This window comes from Mesocricetus auratus, unplaced genomic scaffold, assembly GCF_017639785.1.
Source record: "Mesocricetus auratus isolate SY011 unplaced genomic scaffold, BCM_Maur_2.0 Super-Scaffold_100019, whole genome shotgun sequence".
Classification (NCBI taxonomy): domain Eukaryota; kingdom Metazoa; phylum Chordata; class Mammalia; order Rodentia; family Cricetidae; genus Mesocricetus; species Mesocricetus auratus.
This window is the reverse complement of record NW_024429200.1, coordinates 5,381,163-5,403,868: the sequence shown is the minus strand read 5'-3', so window position 1 is coordinate 5,403,868 and position 22,706 is coordinate 5,381,163. Positions and strand designations below refer to the sequence as shown.

Below are 22,706 nucleotides of genomic sequence, written 5' to 3'. Positions count from 1 at the left end.
GTTGCTGAGTAGTTTCTACTTAGAGAAGCAACTTGCAGTTATCGTTACAGAGAATAAGAAAGAGTGAGCCAGAGAGCAAATAGGCACACAATGTATTTCCTTCAAGTGAGAATGTCACAAAATCTGGAACAGAAGCTCTGCTTAGGTACCCCCAGACTTCCAGTCTGAGCCCCACTACTTAGAATCTAGCACTGAGAAATTTTCTCAATTTGCATTGTTTTTACCAAGTAAGAAGGATAGTGCAGCCCTCATCATGCATATTCTTTGTAGCTATTCAAAAATGCTTCTCAGCCTTAGTTCCTTCAGGGCCATGGAGGGGTGTGAAGCAGTGCAGGCCCAAATTCCTTGAACAATAGAGTGTGATATTAACCCTACATCATCAGTCAAGAAAAGTTTCATAGTCACCAGCTTAGGAGCACATTTTAAAATCCTAACAAGGAGGAACTCAACTCTAAACTGAAAGACAAACAAAGGTTAGGGGAACTGCAGTGCCCATACCTTCCCTATTAATTCACAGCAGAAAACACTCATGAATTCAATTCCGGTCAAATCGTCCATGTATGTGATCATGTATGTAAACATGTGTCTGTGTGTGTACCAGGCTTCCACGAATTTGCTTAAAGGGGGCTTACCAGCCAGGGGTTCTTGCAATGCCATGTCAATATAGGAGACTAATTATGAAAATGGAAATCAAGACCTTTCCATTGTCACATGCTACATCCAGCTCTCTGAGTGTCCCAGCACTCTTGGTCCGACCAGTTCCTGACCTCACGTCACAAGATGACAAATCTTACAAAGAACCAGGGGACGTACCAGGGCAAAAATAAAGCTGTCACTTCTTTTACAGTCAGAGTGTCAGAATTCAGACATCAGTGATAATTTAAGAGTTGGCCATGTGTTTTGTGTCCCTGCTTACTGACATTTAGTAGCTATTCCATACGGAGTATTTTTTTTCATTTTTCTTGCACAGAAATATAATCACTAATACCATGTTTTTGCTCTAGTGTGTCAACCACACTGATTATTTTATAAGGAGTTATCTTTTGGGTAATACAAATTTTAGGCTGTCAGTCTTTTATACGGCTTTCCGTGTGTGTGTGTGTGTGTGTGTGTGTATGTGTGTGTGTGCGCGCGCGCATGCACGATGTGTGGTTGGTGTGTGTGTGGAGTACAGGCATGGGTCCTCATGGCACTGAGTCTGTGTGCAAGTGAGAGAGCATTCTGTTTGTCTTCTTTTCTTCCATCTTGTTTTGAGGCAGGCTGTCTCTGCTGTTAGCCACTGAGCGTGCCAGGGCAGCTGCCTGTACCTTTCAAGGGATACCCATGTCTCTGCATCTCGTCTTTCCACTGGAACACCAAGATTACAGATTTATGCTACTTTGTCCATCTTTTACATACTTTGAGAGAATTTGAATCAGGCCCACATGTTACAGTGGCAATGTGACCCACTTAGCCTTCTCCCATCTCCATTTTACTGCCATCTAACAAAGAAACACACGTAGCTGCTTTTTTTTTTTTACCAAATGATGGTCAAAATCATCAGGTTACTTTGTTGGTAATACATTATTAAATAAAACATATTGAATATTTGGTGTATGCATTTGAAAATTCAGAACTACCATAAACTAGTGACTATGGGATAAAAGTTTACATACCAGTGACATTAGAACTATTATGATCTCTGTTGAGTATAGATTGAGTCATTTTTATTAGAGAAGAGAGGCACACAGATGTATGTTCTGTGTGCTTTATATTACAAAGCTTCGAGTTCTGTGGAGAATAGATTTGTAAAAGAATGTTTTCTGAGGTATTGAAACATTGCTTCTGCAGCGGTGAGAAATCTGTGGATAAATTTTATCCAACAGCAAATTAACATGAGTGTAATTTTAATTAACATATTGTTCATTTATAAAAATAGTCATATATAAAACAATAGCTTTCATTTGTTACTATACTGTAAACCGTCAATGTAGATACAAAATTGCCAATTTTATTAGGATAGCCTCAGTAGCAAATTGTGTATAAATGTACATAACTGAGTAGAGTGACATGATTCAGCTCATTGTGTAACTAAGCTAGGCAAAGGCAGCTTCATCAAGATAAAAACATATATAAAGGTGAAGGAAGATTGGTAAAAATTCACACACACACACACACACACACACACACACACACACACACATGATTAAAAGCACAAAGCATCCCAGAGAAACATCACATGAACTGAGAGCACTCCTTACCATCAGTGGGCAAAGCTATAATTATTATCAACTCAATTAAAGCAGTCCAATAGAAATTCATAAGGATACATACTTCAAAAACATTGTAAAATGTATATAAAAATAAAAATAACATGTAAATATAATAAGGATAATAACACAGAGAGTACCAATAAATAAAAGTCATGAGAAGAACTTTTAAATACAGTTTTACAATTGCAACATGAAAAATAGTGTTACTGATGCCCAAATAGATGGATAAAGCAGGAGACTATGATGGACACTCCAGTTATGCCCAAATATTGGACATATTTAGTGGATGGCCCAAAAGACTTAAATTTTTGGAAAAACTGTAAATTATCCAATAAATACTTCTAGGGCAAATTTTAAACCATTATGGAAATCTCATTTTATTCTGTTGTAGTCCATATAAATAAGTTTTGATAAAAAATTTATGAAATAGCTAAATTAATTAAAGTTAAATAGTCACCATTTTGACACAGAGAAAGATTGTTGAACATACAGTAAAGATAAATATATATATATATATGACATGTGATCCAAGGAATCATTGTCAAAACCAAGGAATATTTAAAATATATCAATATAAATATATGAAAATAATAAAAATTAAAATCTAATAACATGGTCATTTAAATTTCAAACGTAGAATATTTTATTTCTATGATCTGCAAAGTGGTTGAAATGAAGATTTTGATTTTTGTTTCCTAGCTACAGACTAACAATATAACAGCAAGTGCTCTTTAAAAACTAGTCAGTGCATGTAACTTTGGCTAATAACTCCAGAGGTCTATGAAATTAAGATCTAGTACAATGACCTTCCTTGCTTGTGCAAGTTAAAAGTCGTTAATAATCAAAATATCTCAAATAGAATATTTAATGGAATTGTCCAATGGCCACTAAACTCAATACTATGTATCCACTAGAATGGCATAGTAGAAGACTAATCTAGAAAATATTCACAACCTTAAAAATTTTTATAAATCAATAAAAAACAAAGCTTATGGAGTCCAGACTTACAGGCTGAGTCAGACTGTAAATGTGCTCCTGTCTTGTTTGAATATCCTATGAGCCACTGTTTAAAACTGAAACAGTACAGGTGGAGATGTAGGTTTTAAATGCTATTTTATTTTTTCAACTAGCTGACAATTCTCTCTCCAGAAGAAACTTCTACTCTCGAACTGTGCAAACCCTACCAGCTACTCTTACAAACATGCCCACTTGCACAAGACTGGATATCTCAGTTCCCAGCTTCACACAGTGGAGCAGTGCATTGATGTGCTCCTCAAGCTAAAGCCTCCACATATCACATATGTGTACGAGAATGCACATAACACATGCATGTGAGCATCTCCATTACACATGTGTGGGAGCATCCACATTATACACTAAGGTATGTATAGGAAGATAAAGAAGACTCCAACAGGATTCAGATTTCACAATTGCTTTCAGCTGTGGTTCCAGGCGTTATACAATAGCCAACAAACTAACAGGGCTTGTGAATATTCCCATGGACTTAACTAGAAACATTATTTGTTGAGTACTCATGCTAAACGTGCAGCTCTGTGGGTCAGGTATCAATGATGCTAAATGCGTTTCTTTTCCTTCGTGTTAGTTTCTCCAGTGTTATAATCTGAAAATCACACAAAGGAATTTGCAATCACTGTTAGTGCCCAAAAGCAATGGGAAGTTTGTAAGCAAAGAAAAGTCCTATCATAAACAAAACTCATTTAGAAATAAGAGCAAGCCATTTTTAGTTGAGATTGAATTCAGATAAACATTGACACTGAGTTTTGCTCTAGAATACAAAACATAATGCACTGGTGAGTTTATTATCTTCTTTTCTTTGGGATTGTGTTTAGATTTCAGACTTCCATGGGAATTGTCCAAGTAGTCTTCCCTGTACTTTGCAGATGGTGCGTGTCTTTCACACAGTTTCTCCAAGAGACTTCCCTTCACCCTGCTCTCTACTTGCAAAACTGCTTCGGCCGTGATTATCATGATTCTGTAAAAGAGGATGTAATTCGTTGGATGACTATTTTGAGCCTGTCCACTAAATAAGTTCAGGATGAAGTCATTGGCGCAGAGGTGTCAGCTAATTGCAGAGGCAGACAGCATAGAGAGCAGACTGAGGCAGAGGACACCCTTACTCCAAGGACAAGTCTTTGCTGTGACATTCCAGAGAATACACAAATGAGCTTGCCAACTAAATTGCCTTCCTCCTCCACCATAGGATCCCCTTGCCCTGTGCTGGAGCCACATTTTAATCAGTTTGTAGGTAAATACACAGCACAGTTGGGAGAATTAGTTCATGCTTGTATGTTTTCAATATTGAGAATGAAATGAAGATGCAGACAGCAATTTGAATCTAATTTCCAACCTTCCATGGATGAAGGGTCACAGAAGGAAGCTGAGAGGCACTAGGATATGGCGGCGGGCACCTAGACAAAGAAAACCAACTAGCTCAAAAAGAGGACCTTATTCAGGCAGGCCAGCAAATCCCAAGTGACTTAGATTCAAAGGGGAGGGAGCTGTTTTCTCATTGTAGGCATTCGGGTTATGGGTTATGCTGTTTGGGGACATTGAGATCTCAGGGAAACAAGTGGCCCTGCCACCCTGGCTCCTCTGTCAGCTCCAGATAGAGCCTAGGAGAACTAGGTGAAAGTGTAGCCCGAGAAATTTTAGAGCTGAAAAGTGTACAACAGTCATAAATTCTCACTGATGTATAGAAGAGAGACCCAAAGCAGGCAGGTGAAGTTGCATCTCAGACATGAGGGTACAAGCAGTTTACCATCATGGACACCTGCGCTTTTCTGGAGTTTTAAACCAACCCTACTGTTTAAAAACAAATAGATCTGTGTGAGGAGTGGAGAGGTGGTGTGAGTGGACAATGTGCCTACTGTCAATCTCATTGAATTCTTGAAGAAGAAAACATCTTGAAGAACTAAGCATTTTATTTTTATTTTGATGCAATTAAAAAAACCCTTTCCTAGATTAGTGTCCCCAGGGTCTTAAATTGAAAGGAGAAAAGACATGCTTGAAAACACCACAGAGACAGAGACAGACAGAGAGAGACAGAGACAGACAGAGAGAAAGTGAGAGAGGGAGAGAGCATCCCAATATGAGAGGCAAACAGGACACAATCACCAGGTAGATAAGACAGATAGTGAATGCCTTATATGAAATGAAAGGCAACAGGGAGGTGTCCTGGATTCCACTCTGCTGCATTTATCCAGCAGTAACAAGTTCTGACTTTAAAGGAAAATCCTCAAGTCAATAATCTGGTCATTTGAAAGTGAGTCTTATCCCACTGCATATGCTTATTTAACCCAGCAATTACAGTGGCCTCTGAAAGCTATTGATTACCTATCATCTCCCCTTTGAGCGTTTATTTCCTTTTCATTGTATGGCCTAAACATGGAAATGATTTGTCATCCTTAATAAAGTTGCTCAGGATCCATTACTCTTCGGGAATGTATTGATGGTCAAACAGAAGTAATCCGTTGGTCTTATTTAGGACAACATACCAACAGGTAGTCTAGCTGACAACCCAATGTTTATGTTGGAGTGATCAGACAAGGAGGGATCCATTTATGGGTAACATGAGTGAACAGAATCAATTACCAGTCAACAATACAGTTGTACAAAGTTGGATAATAAAAGGGGATTATCTGAATATGAAAGATTATGACTTCATGAAACGTTCTCTTAATTAGAATGAGTAAACCTGAGTTATGGAATTCATCACAGTTTAAGAAAATCAGTAATAAACTATTTATTTTTTCTCAATATATGTTTTTATTTAAATTAGAAACACGAATGCTTCACATGTCAATCCCAGCTCCCTCTCCTACCCTTCCTCCCTTGCTCCTCCACCAACTCCCCAAGCCCCCAACCAATCCCCACATCATTCCCCAGGGAGGGTGAGTCCCTCCTTGGGGGATCTCTACAGTCTGTCATTTCATCCAGGGCAGGTCCTAGGCCGTTCCCCATGTGTCCAGGCTGAGAGAGCATCCCTCTATTTGGAATGGGCTTAATAATAACAAAAGAAGACTATGAAAACATCTTAAACAGACCTACCACACGGTGACAATATTGAAAACTGAGAAATAGCTCTCTTCATACTTCTACTCCTGAGCTAGTCACAGTCAATATCTAAGTCTTGAGTCTCACTCAGATTTTCAGATTTTTCATAAATCTAATCTATGTTTTATAAAGCACCTAAGCCAAATGTTTTCATTTGATTTAATATATTTATTTATCCAGTTGCTGTGAACTGTCCCCAGGGTCTTGGTAAAGATTTTTGTAAAGGTTTCCCTTAAATTTCCCTACTTTAAATTCAATTTTGCAGCTTTGCTTAACTTTGAAGGCAAAGCAGGATGATTTCTGGTCATTTTAATTTTTAAAAATTCATTCTAGAGGGAGCTGGGATTGACAGGTGAAACAAGCTTATTGCTAATTTAAATAAAAAAATTCATTCCAATCTCACATACTACAATCTATATAATCAGAGACCCCTCTGATGATTTTTTTAAAATCTCAGCTTCATATATTTGTATTTTACTGAAGGCAATTCATAATTTTCCAAATCATTGAACCTCAGCATATGAAAATGTTGTTCAGGTTCTGTAAATCCATTGAGTCTTGTAAAGTAACTGCTTCAGGGTTTATTTTCAGAAGGTTTGTGCAATTCATAGAAAAAATAAAAGAGCCAGCTAGTTCAGTGACTGTAAAATCTTTATTTTTCATTCATGGTTTGATGATTTTAGGATGTACTGGATATTGTGACAACCATCGTAACAGATCTCACTGTCCCTACCCCACACTGTGCATGTTTGCAGTACTTCTATAATGTAGCTAGCTGCTTCTCCATTTAGATATGGACCACTCACTGTGACTTACTAGTTTAGATCTTGTTTAAAGAGGTCAGCTTTCATTTAACTAATGGCATCTAAAAGAATAAAAGGAAACCACTGAGTAAAGCAGATCAAACTGTCAACTTTCAGCTTTATGATGGGCTTTGAAAGCAACCAAACAGGGGAAAAGCCAGAGGCAGGCTGCTCATAAGTTAGGTCCCTAAATACAGATACAGAGCCAGGGATGTTTTAGCATAAAGAACAGACGGAAAAAGAGTATCTAGCCTTACACAAGACCAAGTCAACCTAAATTTCAGCAAAAATGGGAGAAGCTCTTAGGATGCACACCCACCAGCTGAAGAACTGGGGGAAGGAGAATCATTTTTCTCAAAGTTTGTGGCCACTGATAGGTTTCCTAAGCTTCAACTGACAGTCTGAAACCTTTGTACAAACAGGCAACACGAAGAAGACCTAGTGATTTATAAATAAATGAGTAGATAAAATGGGAAAGGAAGGAAGGAAGGAAGGAAGAAGGAAAGAAAGAAGGAAATAAAGAAAGAAAGGGTGAGAAAGAAAAGTAGATGTGTGGATTGAGTCTGAGAGGAGTTAGAAGAACAAAGGGTTGTATGGATATAATTGTATTTCATTGTATAAACCTATACAATTGTCAATGGGCTAAAAAGAGAGATGATCTATCATTGAATTTTTCAAAATAGCATTTGAATAAACACTCCCTTTTTACTGGCCATCCATGAACCATTCAAGACTAAGGTTAAGATAGGCACTGTCTTTGGGCACAGTATAGCTGCTCATGGGGACTCTTGGTCCAAAATAACCATCAGTGCGAAGTTGGTATCCCTTCTCTTCTGTTGGAACACAGCTGCAATCTAGTTAAAGTTTCTGGGCTCTAGGATCATGAGGCTATTCCTCTTGTCCTTGGGATGTTGCCATTTAATGTTTTGAAAGCATTATATCATAAAGTTAGGTTTCTTACAGCGATGGTGGAACAATGTCATGATGGCGTCGATTAGACAACAGAGTCTGTGGAGTGGCTTGAAAAAATCAGTGAAAGACCTGTATATCAAGAACTTTGTGTCTTTGAAGAAAGAAATCAAAGAAGATACCAGAAAATGGAAAGATCTCCCATGCTCTTGGATTGGTAGGATCAACATAATAAAAATGGCAATCTTGCCAAAAGCAGTCTATAGATTCAATGCAATCCCTATCAAAATTCCATCACAATTCTTCAAGGACCTGGAAAGAACATTAATCAACTTTATATGGAAAAACAAAAGGCCCAGGATAGCCAAAACATCCCTATACAATAAAGGAACTTCAGGAGGCATCACCATACCTGACTTCAAGCTCTATTATAGAGCTATAGTCCTGAAAACAGCTTGGTATTGGCACAAAAATAGGCAGGTAGACCAATGGAACCGAATCGAAAACCCTAATTTTAACCCACACACCTATGAACACCTGATTTTTGACAAAGAAGCTAAAACTGTACAGTGGAAAAAGAAAGCATCTTCAACAAATGGTGCTGGCATAACTGGGTACTGGTATGCAGAAGACTGCAGATAGATCCATGTTTATCGCCTTGTACAAAACTTAAGTCCAAATGGATCAAAGATCTCAACATACATCCAGCCACACTGAAACTTTTAGAAGAGAAAGTGGGAGATACTCTTCAACGAGTTGGTACAGGAGACCACTTCCTAAACATAACACCAGTGGCACAGGCACTGAGATCAACAATTAACAAATGGGACCTTCTGAAACTAAAAAGCTTCTGTAAGGCAAAGGACACAGTCAAAAAGACAAAAAGGCAGGCCACAGAATGGGAAAAGATATTCACTAACCCTACATCTGACAGAGGGCTAATCTCCAAAATTTACAAAGAACTCAAGAAACAAGTCTCCAAAACACCAAAGGATCCACTTGAAAGGTGGGGTACAGAGCTAAATAGAGAATTCTCAGTAGAGGAGGCTAAAATGGCCAAGAGACACTTAAGAAAGTGCTCAACATCCTTAGCCATCAGGGAAATGCAAATCAAAACAACTCTGAGATACCATCTTACTCCTGTCAGAATGGCTAGAATCAAAAACACCGAAGACAATTTATGCTGGAGAGGATGTGGAGAGAGAGGAACACTCCTCCACTGCTGGTGGGAATGCCGACTCATACAGCCTCTTTGGAAATCAGTATGGAGATTCCTCAGGAAAATGGGAATTAATCTACCACTAGACCCAGCAATTCCACTCTTAGGCATTTATCCAAATGAGGCAGGTTCATACAACAAGGGCATCTGCTCCACTATGTTCATAGCAGCATTGTTTGTAATAGCCAGAACCTGGAAGCAACCTAGATGCCCCTCAACTGAAGAGTGGATAGAGAAAATGTGGTACATTTACACAATGGAGTATTACTCAGCAGAAAAAAACAATGGAATCTTGAAATTCGCAGGGAAATGGATAGCACTGGAAGAAACCATCCTGAGTGAGGTAACCCAGTCGCAAAAAGACAAACATGGTATGTACTCACTCATATATGGATTTTAGATATGGATCAGGATAGTGCCAGTCTGCACTTCCACAGATAGAGAGTCTGGGAAACAGGAAAGAACCTAAAAGATATGCATATATGCATAGTACCCAAGAGAAGAGGATGGAGACAAGATCCTCTGAATGGATGGGGAACATGGCGAGGGTGGGGGGAGTGGGACCTGGGAAGAATAGAGGGGTAAAGAGGAAGGGAGTTGGTCATGGGGGAACAGGAAGTTGAGGGGGTGGGGGTAGAATAGGGGGAAGAGGGAATCATAGGATCGAAGACAGATCAGGCACCAGAGTGACCTCGAGTGATCAATTGGCAAGCTAAGCAATAGTGGAGGAACCACCTCGAATGCCCATTCCTGATAATGAACTTGATGTCTATAACCATCCGGGAGCCTTCATCCTGTGACTGATGGAAGCAGAGGCAAACACACAACTAAGCACTGAACTGAACCCAAGGAACCCAGTGACAGAGAGAGAGGAGTGATGAGCAAATTGGCAAAGAATGGGCTGGCAAAACCAGCAGAGACAGCTGATCTGAACAGGGAAGTGCTCTTGGACCCCAGACCGACAGTGGGGAGGCCAGCATGGGACTGATCTGGACCCCCCAAATGTGAGTGTCAGTGAGAAGGCCTGGGCAACCTATGGGGCCCTGAGCTGTGGATCAGTGTCTATCCCTGGTATACAAACTGTCTTCATGTGCCTATAGCACAAAGAGAGATGCTCTCTCAGCCTGGACTCTTAGGGGAGTGCCTTGACCCTACCAAGAGTAAAATGACAGACTCTAGATATCCCCTATGTGGAAGGATTTGGCAATAGGGTGGGAGGGAGGGGGGAAGGGGAGTGCGGGAAGAGGGGAGGCAGAGGGAACTGGGATTGACATGTAAAACAAGCTATTTAAAATTAAAATAAAAAATGATAAAAAAATCAGTGGCATTCCATACATGCCCCATAAGCTAAAAGATAGGGCAAAGAATGAATGGACATTGAAGACATTGTCTTGAATAAAGGAACTGGAATTGTCTAGAGAAATTATGAATAAAAAAATCCCAAGGCTACCCCATCTCCTCCAATACCAATGTCATTAGGGTGGATATTCTTCACATTGTTTGGTCCAAAATGGTTTCTTTCTAGTAGAAAAACTGCTAAGTGAAATGTTTTTAAAAAGTTGTTTCGTTGAAAACAGCACCTACAATAATATATGTTAAGTGTGACTTCCAAGTGAATGTATGCATGTTCACAACTCATGCTCTGAACCTCATAATTTCACATGGAGTGAAAATTTGGGTGTTTTCTTATTTAATAGTTGACAGCTGCTAGGGGAGGAAGAGTAATTCTTCACTGGTGGTGTGGTCAGAGACAGCTTCTAGTATTGGGTTTGGATATAAATCTGTGAGGGCCTAATTGCTTTCTTTCTCCCTTAGGAAGAATAGTTCCTCTAAAGAGAATGCTGCTTTGAAATAAAATAGAAGTTTACCATTGTCAAATAGTCTTCCATGGATCCACAGTCCTAATTTTCAAAAGCTGTTCATTGTCATAGCCTTCAGACCTCTTGATGGAGAAGATGTTAGTTATTAATTTTATATGATAAAACCCAGATGGTTGACATAAGAGTGAGGTTCTTTTTGGATCCTATATTGAGTGGAAGCAATTAAGATAATAAGATATTAAATTAACTCATAAAAAACAAAAATCAAATTGTTTTCTCAAATTTTAGGAGCAATGAAGAGTACACACTTGGCTCCTTGATGTTGTTTCTTTCTGCTATTCTGTACTTGTTTATTAGAAGCACCTGTTAAATTATAATCAATGTAATCATAGTGTCTGAGACTTCTGTATTATGTTCCCATAAAAGTTGTGAACTATATATACATTTTATTTTCTCTACTTATTAGCTCAATTCGATATGAAAAGGGTTTCAGCAGTTCACAATGCCCAGCAAAGAAAAGAGATGGGCTTCTGTGTTAGGTTTTGCTAAGCTAACGCTCTAACTACCACACCCACAAAGACATCTATAAATAGAAGTTACCAGAAGAAGAATTGTGTCACCCTTACAAAATGAGAAACCAGCCTTTTGCTGGCACCTCCCAGAGCTAGACAACCAGGACTTTTTCTACTGTCCTCCCTGATAGGAAAGGCACAGTACACCCACAGCATTCTCCATGTCTGGATGTTGCCTATGGAAGGAAGGCCAGCTGTGTGGCCTGGAAGTTCCCTTTCTATAGTACGTTGTAATGTTGACTGGTTCTTCCTTGGAGACTTTCCTATCCTATAGCTTTTATAATAACAGGAAAAGTGTTTTGTTTCCCTCTCATAAGTGTCACAATCTTTCCCTACTCAGCAATTACTCAACATATGTGTGCCCATGTATGCTTACACACAGTGGTTGGGTGAAGATTCAGGGGCAAAATCTCCTAGCTTATTTCCTATCTCCTTGAGATGTGCCACAGGCTGAACAATTGTAAACCTATGTGCTAACGTTTTAAAAGGTCTAGGTGTGCACACTCCCATCTCATCTCAGCAGAAAACTCATGCTAAACCTGGTAATACACTGATGCTCCCAAACATTTGCTTTCTATCAAGCTTGAGAATTTGCTCCCACCCATTTTCGAATTATATATTGGAAGATCTTTCCTCATCACGCATTGCTTATGAATGCAAATTGTACTTCAATGCCTAAATGTGAACTACTCAAAATTTATTTTTGCTTTGTTTTTTTTTTGGAAGACAGAGTCTCACTATGTAACTCTGGATGGCATAGAACTCCCTATGTTGACCAGGCTGACCTTGAAATCACAGACACCTGCTTGCCTTTGCGTCCTGTACGATGGAATTGGAGGCATGCATAATTATTCCCTGCATAAAATGCTCAAATTTTAGAAACCATTTACTACATGACATGGTGGAGATGAAGGCAAATAAATTCTACTTGGCCTATTTCCAAGCCCAGATGGTACAGTTCAAGAAGACAAGTGTCATTTCTGTCATAGCTTTCATATTGGGTTCAGTCAACACAAACCTCGTCTCTTAGAGTTAGGTGAAGGTTAAGGCTTTGTACTTATTAGTACAAAGCTCAGGTTTCAAGAAGGACAAGATGTCAAAGACTGTTTGGAGACACTGGAGGTGAAGGGGCTGGGAGTCCAGCTCAATGGACCAGTGGCTTACGATGTGCAGGGCCCTGCCTTCAATCCTCAGCACTGAAAAAAATAAATAAAACAAGCCAGAAAAGCACATATTTAAATGTTTTTAACTAAGTTGAAAGGAAAGGGGAGAACACCAGAGAAGAAACGGATGGAGCAATGTGGGATGATATACTAGATTACATACGTTTAGTGACCATGTAATTCCCCCAGCATCATCAACAAGAAAAGGTTTTATTCCAAGCACTTAAGAGAGTTGCTTCCTCTGGTTTCAAAAACAAACTTCTTCATTCTTTCTGACCAAGTTGCTTTCTATTGGGACTCTAAATTAGTGCTTTAGATACACAAATCTTTGCTGACTCAATGCATCTTTTTATGTTCCTTCATCTGAATTGCCCTTCGATCATTTAGTAAAAACTTTAATCTTCTCAATGCTCTTGGGTTTCAAATTCTTGTGAGATAACACTGTGGTCATTTCGCTGAGTTCTAGAAATAGGCTGCAATCAGGCTCTGGGGAAACAATCATTTCGAGTTTCAATTGGAAACAATAAAAATAGTTGCTGCCCATTACTTTGTATACTTCATTACTATTTTATTTTTATAGCCCCATTGACTCTGGTATGAATCATAAGGCTATGAGGCAGGTGTCATTTGTGTCATTGAAAAGTTGGAAGATCCAAAGTTTGGATCTTCATTTATCTGGGCTCCACATAGCTACATTCTAGAGGGATGATAATGACTCTTTGTTGTACACTCCTGTGATTCAAATGGCAATAACCATTAAAGTCACCTCTATAAAACAGAAACTACTCATTTGGAATTTTCACAGAAATGTACATTGTTATGGAAAGAGTTATATGTGACATTGATGAGTAAGGCTACCCTTCTGTTCCTAAACCACGTACCCTTAAATACACTTATAATAAATATATACCTATGTACAATTGAGTGTCTTACTGTCTATGCAGTTTTGCAAATTGTTCTGTCCAAGCTTTCCATTATACTAACAGGGAATTTCACGTGTGTGCACCACTTATTCTGTGCACAATTTCTGATACCATTTATCCTTTCCCTTACCTTGCCATGGTCTACCCTTCAAGAGGAACATAAAGAACTTTATGCTACTCCTAAATGGAATTCCCTCTTGTCTCCCAATATTCATGTCTTTGACCTACAACCCAGAGCTGTATACTGACACATGCTCTGTCTCATCTCCCAATAGAAGGCATGTACACCCTGGAAAATTCTCACTAAAGGGAGTGCTGTTTGGAATTGCTCAGCTTCTTGAGAACAAACAGCTTTCATTCTAGAATTTTCTATCAGGCTTATAACGAGCCTCAATTCCTCTGCAAATTTGATTTGCATTTTTTAATTCAAAGGAATGAATTAACTAATTTAGTATTATTAAACCAGCAACCTGCCAACTTAAGGGGGGAAAAAAGCTACAAAATCAAAATTTTAAAAGCCAGCTATGCAGCTCCAGCTTCTTAAGGCAGAGAGGAAGACACAGAGACAGCTGTGACATCTCAGGCAACTTCCCACTGGTTCATTTCCTCCTCTGTTCTTCCTGGAGGGGGCATAGCCACCTTTAGACACAGGGTTTCCTCTGATCAGACGTTTGATCTGGACTACACAGTAAAGTACATATTTCATGCTTAGCTTTAGGCCTTAGGCCCATGCATTTTTCTATAAATGAGTTGCATTTTCTTAAAAAAGAGAAAAATATTGTAAAACTGTGACCGCCCCACCACCTGTCTCAGAGATGTGTTGAATTCAGTGCAGAAGAGGATAGAAGTCAATGTGCTTATCCACATGAGACGGGCTTTTCAAAAGCTAAAAGCCTGACCATTCCCTCACTTCATTGTGCTTATATACGTCCAGACCACTGTTGTCTTTTGCAGAGAGAAGACTGTGTGTGAATAATAACTAAACATGACCTGTGTGAAGCGGGAAAGCTAGGCCCCTAGGAAGACCATGGCTGCCACTCTTTCCCAGTTAGTCATGACATTTTCCCGAGGTAAATGGTGTTTACAATGTGTTTGAAGAAGGGAAAAGATAGCGTGACTGACATGGACTGGAAGCTTGTCCCAGAATCACTAAGAATAGCATATTACAGTTGACAGTCAGCCAAAACAGCAATCAGGTTTACCCTGAAGCAAGCTTGGGCATAATCCTCATGGTTTTCATATTGCAAGAATTCATGAATTCTATGCGTACTGACGTGAGGAGCAGAATGCTGTTTCAGCCACTTTCACTCCTCTGGCATCTGCTTTTGCTTTTTTTTTCTATCACAGTGTACAAAATATGCATAGATCTTAAAGGTACAGCAACTTGAAAACGTGGTATGTCTTCATCATGGCTTTTAAAAATTTCCTTTAAATTTCCTTTTACATTCCAACCACAGTTCTCCCTCCCAACTCTCCTCCTGTCCCCTCCACTCGCCTGTTCCCCAGCCCACCTGCAGGCCACTGCTCCTCACATCTACTGCCTCCCATTAGAAGTCAACAAAGTTTGGCACGGGTTTTTAATCCATTTTTATATAATGCGTATCTAGCAGAGTCTGCCATTTTGTGCTACAGTTTCTCAAATGGGAAAAATTCTCACTTCTTAGAGAACACGTTTGAGGCATTATATTTTAAATAACATGCCAATCCAGTGTGGGAAAGTGTGTGTGAGTCTTCTTTTGTCTTTCTGAACTTTTGGGTTCTCAAGTTCAAAGTCCTAGAGCAGTGGCCCCACATCACTAAACCACACTTCTCCAAGAAAAATGTGATGTTACATAACGTGGAAAAACGAAAGGAAAAAGAGTCAGGCAGCGTGAATGAGAGGAAGGAAACAAAGGGAGAGGGAGATGAGCCAAGGATATTTACGGAAGATGTACCAAGGAACCGACTATATTTATTTCTCTCCATTCTGGCCAACCTTCTTCCAAGATCATTTATGCCTTGGCACCTGGCCTCACATCTATCCTTTTTGGTAGGTACCCGGTGAGCCTCTTCAGCAGTCCCTGTCTCTCCTAGATTAGAAATACCTAGTGGACCAGAACATGCCCTATTTTCTTTGGGTTCCCATTCCCTCTTTACTTCCACACCCACAGCCTCTGACACCATTTGAGGACCCGCTCACACCAGTCTTTCAGAAGACATCTGGAACAGAGAGAAGGAGGGCTTTCGTGTGGCCATCCCCACTGCAACTGCTGCCACAGGGAGATTCAGGAGTTGGCAAGGAAGGAGGGTTACCCACACTGACTCACAATGTCTGAGCTCAAAGGAAAATCGGACTGAAGGGGGGAAATGGAAATGGGCTCAATGTCTGAGCAACTTGCTCTCAGCTCCCAGGAGGTGGGATATTAACGCATAGAATTCTGAAGGACAGACTGCCTCATGACTCATCAACCAGTAAAGTTAACAACACATAAGATAAAAGCAAGCCATGACACCCTCAACTGCATCAATATTGAACTGTGTGAAACATCGTTTCTCAGAGCTTGGAATAAATGATACAATATATAGTAAAGACTTTCTGTAGCTCTTAATACTTACTGGGGAAACACACATTTGAGAGACAGAAAACTTCATTTTCTTTTATAATTTGTAAACAAGAAAAACTGAAAATAATGTAGTATGCCTATCACTGACTTGATAGGTGACACTGCATTACTTTCTAAAACCTTATGGGTCATAGCTTTCTCTTCAGCATAATGGAAGGTTTGTCAAAGACTAGTTAAACAACAGACTTAACAGTGGCTTGAAACAAAGAAAACATTTGGGAAATTGGTACAATATCAATAGTAAGAGATGATTATTTTACAAGGTATGGGATTTTTGAGATTTTAGTACTAATTGAAGATGATTACAATTTTAAAACATCATGAGAAAAACAAATTTACTTTGGTTGGGTGCACTGGATAATATACTGTCCTTTTATCATCACCATCATCAATATTAATAAGGAAAAGGCTCAAGCTGCCAGACGGAAAGGTGTTATTGACTACAGAAGTTACACGTGCAGTTTTATGTTCTGTCCCAACATTTTATCTCTTGATGGTTTATTAGTTTTTATTTCAAAGCCAGAAATTTCTGGTTGTTTTGGAAAGTCTTAAGTGTAAATTTGGTTTAGTCGGCTCAACTCATAAGAATTTGGTGATGTAAACAAATAGGTAGATAGACAGATACTCATATTTGTATATCAAGTCACTTATGACATTATTGGATCTTAAACAAAATGCCAACCATTAAGAACATTTTCAATCTTCCATGTAAAGTCTTTGCCTTTTAAGTGGGTCAGACAGGATATAGTAAATATTCAGGCTACTGTAGAATGATTAGGGAAAATTTCAAAATAAAGTAATCTGTTGTGTACTGAAGCAATGTTTATATTACATTTGTTAATTTTATTCTATTTCCCTGCAGGTTTAAATGTTTGTTTGGAGGCGTGGCTACTGAACACAAAATGAATAACTCAACAAACTCATCTAATAATGGCTTGGCTATTAGCAGTCCTTACAAGACATTTGAAGTGGTATTTATTGTCCTTGTGGCTGGATCCCTCAGTCTGGTGACCATCATTGGAAACATCCTTGTCATGGTTTCCATTAAAGTCAACCGCCACCTTCAGACAGTCAACAATTACTTCTTGTTCAGCCTTGCCTGTGCTGACCTCATCATAGGTGTTTTCTCCATGAACTTGTATACCCTCTACACTGTGATTGGTTACTGGCCTTTGGGACCTGTAGTATGTGACCTGTGGCTAGCCTTGGACTATGTAGTCAGCAATGCCTCTGTTATGAATTTGCTCATCATCAGCTTTGACAGGTACTTCTGTGTCACAAAACCCCTGACCTACCCAGTTAAGCGGACCACAAAAATGGCGGGCATGATGATTGCAGCTGCCTGGGTCCTTTCCTTCATCCTCTGGGCTCCAGCCATTCTCTTCTGGCAGTTCATTGTAGGGGTGAGAACTGTAAAGGAGGGGGAGTGCTACATTCAGTTCTTTTCCAATGCTGCTGTCACCTTTGGCACTGCCATTGCAGCCTTCTATCTGCCGGTCATCATCATGACTGTGTTGTATTGGCACATATCCCGGGCAAGTAAGAGTAGGATAAAGAAGGAAAAGAAGGAACCGGTGGCCCACCAAGATCCAGTATCTCCAAGTCTAGTGCAGGGAAGAATTGTAAAGCCAAACAACAACAACACTTCAGGTGGTGATGGTGGCCTGGAGCACAACAAAATCCAGAACGGCAAGGCTCCCCGGGATGGCGTGACTGAAAACTGTGTTCAGGGGGAAGAGAAGGAGAGCTCGAATGACTCCACCTCAGTCAGTGCTGTCGCCTCCAATATGAGAGATGATGAAATAACCCAGGATGAAAACACAGTTTCTACTTCCCTGGGCCATTCTAAAGATGACAACTCTAAGCAAACATGCATCAAAATTGTCACCAAGACCCAAAAAGGTGACTCATGCACCCCAACGAGTACCACAGTAGAACTAGTTGGGTCATCGGGTCAAAATGGGGATGAAAAGCAGAACATTGTAGCACGCAAGATTGTGAAGATGACCAAGCAGCCTGCCAAAAAGAAGCCTCCGCCATCCCGGGAAAAGAAGGTGACCAGGACAATCTTGGCTATCCTGCTGGCTTTCATCATCACCTGGGCACCGTACAATGTCATGGTGCTCATCAATACCTTCTGTGCACCCTGCATCCCCAATACAGTGTGGACAATCGGCTACTGGCTCTGTTACATCAATAGCACCATCAACCCTGCCTGCTACGCACTTTGCAATGCCACCTTCAAAAAGACTTTTAAACACCTCCTTATGTGTCACTACAAGAATATAGGCGCTACAAGGTAAAAGACCTCTACAAAAGAAGAAAAGTGGTCGAGTAGGGCTTGGGAAGAAGAACAGAGACAAGACAGCTGTCTGTTTATAGTGCTCTGCCATTGCACTTTCCAGTCTTGCTACAAATGTGCAGTTAAGGAGCTCTAGAATAACATTCTTACCATGCCCATGCTCCAGTTTGAAAACTAAATACAGGGCTCTTACCTTATAGATGTTGTCCAGATAGGAGTCAATGAAAGAGACGGGATGAAATTGTGGATCTAGGAAACAATCTGTGCTGTCTCCTACTCTCTTGAAGAAGGGCTTCGAATCTGCAAGTTCATGTCTCTGCACAAGAAGAGAAACCTTGTTTGTTGTTTTTTCTGTTGTCCCATGTGTCTACATGAGGAAGAAATGCTACATTGTATGCTAACACAGAGACCTAACCATAAAGAAGCAGACCTAACACTGAGTCATATAAAGAAGGAAAATCAGATAGAAGGCAGAGATGATCTGCAGAGTACTGAGCGTCTTCTAGGCTATGCTGTGCTCTTTGAAGGATTTCAGTGTAATCACTGTTTTTTCTTCTCTCTTCTTCTTTCCCAACATGAAAAGCAAGAAAGCAAAATAACAAAAACCACCCAACTAGGCCATACTATTTTTTCTACTATTTTTGTAGTTTCTGGTTTTATATTGTGTGTGGATAGTACCTGTAGGACTTCTCGTAAATCTGGCCAGAGACAACTACACAAAGAAATGGTCACTTGGCCTCTTCCCACTGTGTCGTTGCATTTTTGAGGGTGTAGAAACCTTTAAGGATTTCACTCACTTGGGTTCCTTTGTATGGAATATTTTCACCCATCTGATTTTCTTCAGAACTCACCCTTTTTAACAGACTAGTCTGCCTAAGACACAAATATACTTGGGAAACCAAAGTCATTTAAAATTGAATTTTAATCACTTTAGGAAATGGTCACTCAAGTTGGGGAAGGTTCACCGAGGCCAGATGAAGTTTGAGATGAGAAGACAGAGTGTCAGAAGGGCATATGTTTGAACCCAAACCTACCTGACCCATGTACCTGACCATTTTAAAGTGTACAATGTAAATTCCTGACTTTGTCAGCAGGAAGGCAATGCTGCTTCGCTCATTTGGAATCTTAAACAAGATTAGTTTACTGTGTTAGTCCCAAGAGAAAAGACCTTATATGCCATGTCTATTAGCAGATGATTTTCAAATTATACTCAAATGATGTTTTCTATAATCACACTAAGACACAGGGGTGGAGAAAAGGGTCATGCAAAAACATTTACTAATATTAAATGTTCCATGCTCTTCAAATTGTCTTCAAATCTGTGTAAGATTATATTACTTAAAAATTCTGTAATCAGGAGAGCTATATTAATCTTTGTACCATAAATATAGAGGATAACCAAACAGAGGCAAAATATGCCCATAGAACCTGATGAGAGAGTTTATGTGTTTTTTGTCATGCCATTATTTTTCAGTCTAATCTGACCATAGATAGCTATCACAGAAATGATTACTGAATGATAGTATTAAACAGACCATGTCTGTGTAGGAAATCCATCCTTGATAGACTAAATAAATACAGAATTATATCAATCCACATTTAAGTAGTTATTTTGTCTTCATGTATTTTCTCCCATTATATGTTATTGTCTTCCAATCAGATTTTCTAAGTGTAAGCCTAATGGATAGAAATCAAAGTTATAAATTTCTTTTTCCAAAGTTCATCTTTTCACTGATGAGCTTTGATTCCATTGCTATCCATCCCAGGAAGGTTACATGGCGAATTGATCAGTATAAATTCCTAACACTTATTAGGGTTATTCTGGCTGGCTGTACATCAGTAGCATCTCACCAAGTGGGAGACAAGGGGTATGACAACAGCAACAAAGCTATTGTAAATTAATAAGAAGCAATTTGCTAATGATATATGTATTTATCCTTTATGAACATAACTTCTTATTTGAGTTATATCAGTTGTTTTTACCTCAAAAAACTCCTATGTATAAAATATAACATTGGTTCAAGCACATTAGTGTATAATAAGTTGATGTAGTTCCTTTAGTTCAGAATTACTAAAATGCAAATTTTGAAATTTAAGATTACATTTTTTATGTTGTTTCTTCAACTAGTTGAGTGGAGAGAACTTCATTCCAATGGGCTTCTTGGTTTCCTATAAGAAAAATGATCTATTGGCCGACTTTCATTTTTAATGTGTTGTGTACTGTTGTGATGCAGACATGGCTTCCATTGGAACCATCAATTTGGAGGCCAGGATTCAGTATTTATCACTGTTTGCTTTAAGCCCAATCCACAATGAGCCAATCTTTGTCTTGCTCTGTATCTCTATTGTATCTTTCCCTTGATTCCTTCTGTGCCTGATAATTTGCCACAGCTGCCACAACTTTATTAAAAGAGAAAACTGTCAAGTTCAAGAAAAGTGTGGAGACAGACCACCATACCATGGAAATGTTCTCTACCTGAATCAGAAGTTAATGGAAGGACATTGACATGATTGGAGCGAGGCTGTCTTCAAAGATCTGTTTCCACTGTTGCTGGCTTTGCTTTTTTTATGACTCTAAAGCAGAGGCAATTTTTATCCCATGGACATTTAGTGATATGCAGAGCCATTTTGATTGTCACAATTGGGAATAGGCATTTGTATGTAATGAGAAGGGGCTTTGAATGCTGCTGCACAGGTTACAATCCACAAGATGGACTTCCTCACCCCCTCCCAGAGAAAATGATTTGGCTCAAAATGGCAATGGTACCAGGACCGAGAAATACTGGCTTCTATTAAGGGATTTCTGGAGCTTTTCCATCATTTAAAAAAAAAAGGATGGAATAAAGCAACATGTACTCATCAGCTATCAAAAACACTCCCCCAGTAACTGTGGGATTTGAAATTCACAGACATAAGCACAGACCACACCTACATTGTAAGACCAGCAGCTCTCACACACCTGGAACACTGTGGCATCTTAATGTCTGTTATAGCACCACAGACGCTAGTTGAGAGGCTGCAGTATTGTCTTGAACATAGCTGCTTCTAGTCTGATCAGATTCTACTGGAAACATCTTTTTTTTCAAACTAATGAAGAGTCTTTTAAAGAAACAATATGACTCATCTTCGCTTTCACTGGAAATGTCAGTAGCTGTCAGCCTTTTTTTTCTGTTCTCCTCCTGGCGATAATGTAAATATCCCAGATTGGTATTATAACAGAAATGACTGAGAGTATGAAAAGTGTCAGTTCATGTCTTGAGAATAGAACTGATTGCCTCTTGACCAATTCATCATTCGCTTGATGACAGATCCCAAGTGCTAAGGCAAGGTCACCAATATAGTAATCTACAGAGAATAAGACAAACCATCTGGCTTGATGTATGGAATCTAGAATCCCACATCCTTCTGCTGTTGGCCCACTCACTGCTTTTTGATCCTGAAGAGATGGCATGAGGGGAGACTGGATTTAAAATTGATACCAACAGTTATTCAGCAATGCAGTCAGCTTTTATTTTCTCCTATTTAGTTCATCAACAGTTGCTCCCCTCCTCAATTTGATAAGATCTCTATCAACAACCGTAACACTGGTGTTGCAAATAGATTAGCAAGGCACCGCAGCTGGATAAACTTGTGCAACATGTATTCTCAGCATGTACATACAATGCCATGCCTCTCCAATAGGCTTCTCTTAAAAGGGTGCACGCTGTAGCATGAACTCTGTGTATATTTAATATATCTTCCCGTAATATGCTGTATGCTTCATATATACATATATATTCTATAAATAAAATAAAATGTATAATAGAAATACATATTTCTGTATGCAAATAAATATATTATACACAAAGTTGTAACGGGCACTCTCGCATATATGTTATTTCGTAAGAGAGTAGATCTAATGCGCTCCATTTTCAAAGAGAATCATATTTTTCATCAAAGGAAGAGGAGATTTAAGAGCAGCCACACTCCTATCCACATTAATATTCAGCTGATTTATCATTGAGTGTCTGGCACTGATTTGAGAGATCTCTTGGAGGAATACATTAATAAATCTTCCTGGTATCAA

General features: G+C 39.2%; 1 protein-coding gene across 1 annotated transcript in view; it reads left to right on the top strand.

Annotated features, from left to right (window-relative positions):
* Chrm2 (cholinergic receptor muscarinic 2) overlaps positions 1–22,452 on the top strand; it is a 128,328-nt gene extending 105,876 nt beyond the window's left edge. Inside the window, exon 3 of the mRNA XM_005082403.4 lies at positions 17,201–22,452. Coding sequence (XP_005082460.1) covers positions 17,241–18,641 — 1,401 coding nt within the window. The 5' untranslated portion in view covers positions 17,201–17,240 and the 3' untranslated portion in view covers positions 18,642–22,452. The remainder of the gene's footprint in view (positions 1–17,200) is intronic.
* Positions 22,453–22,706: the final 254 nt, after the last annotated feature.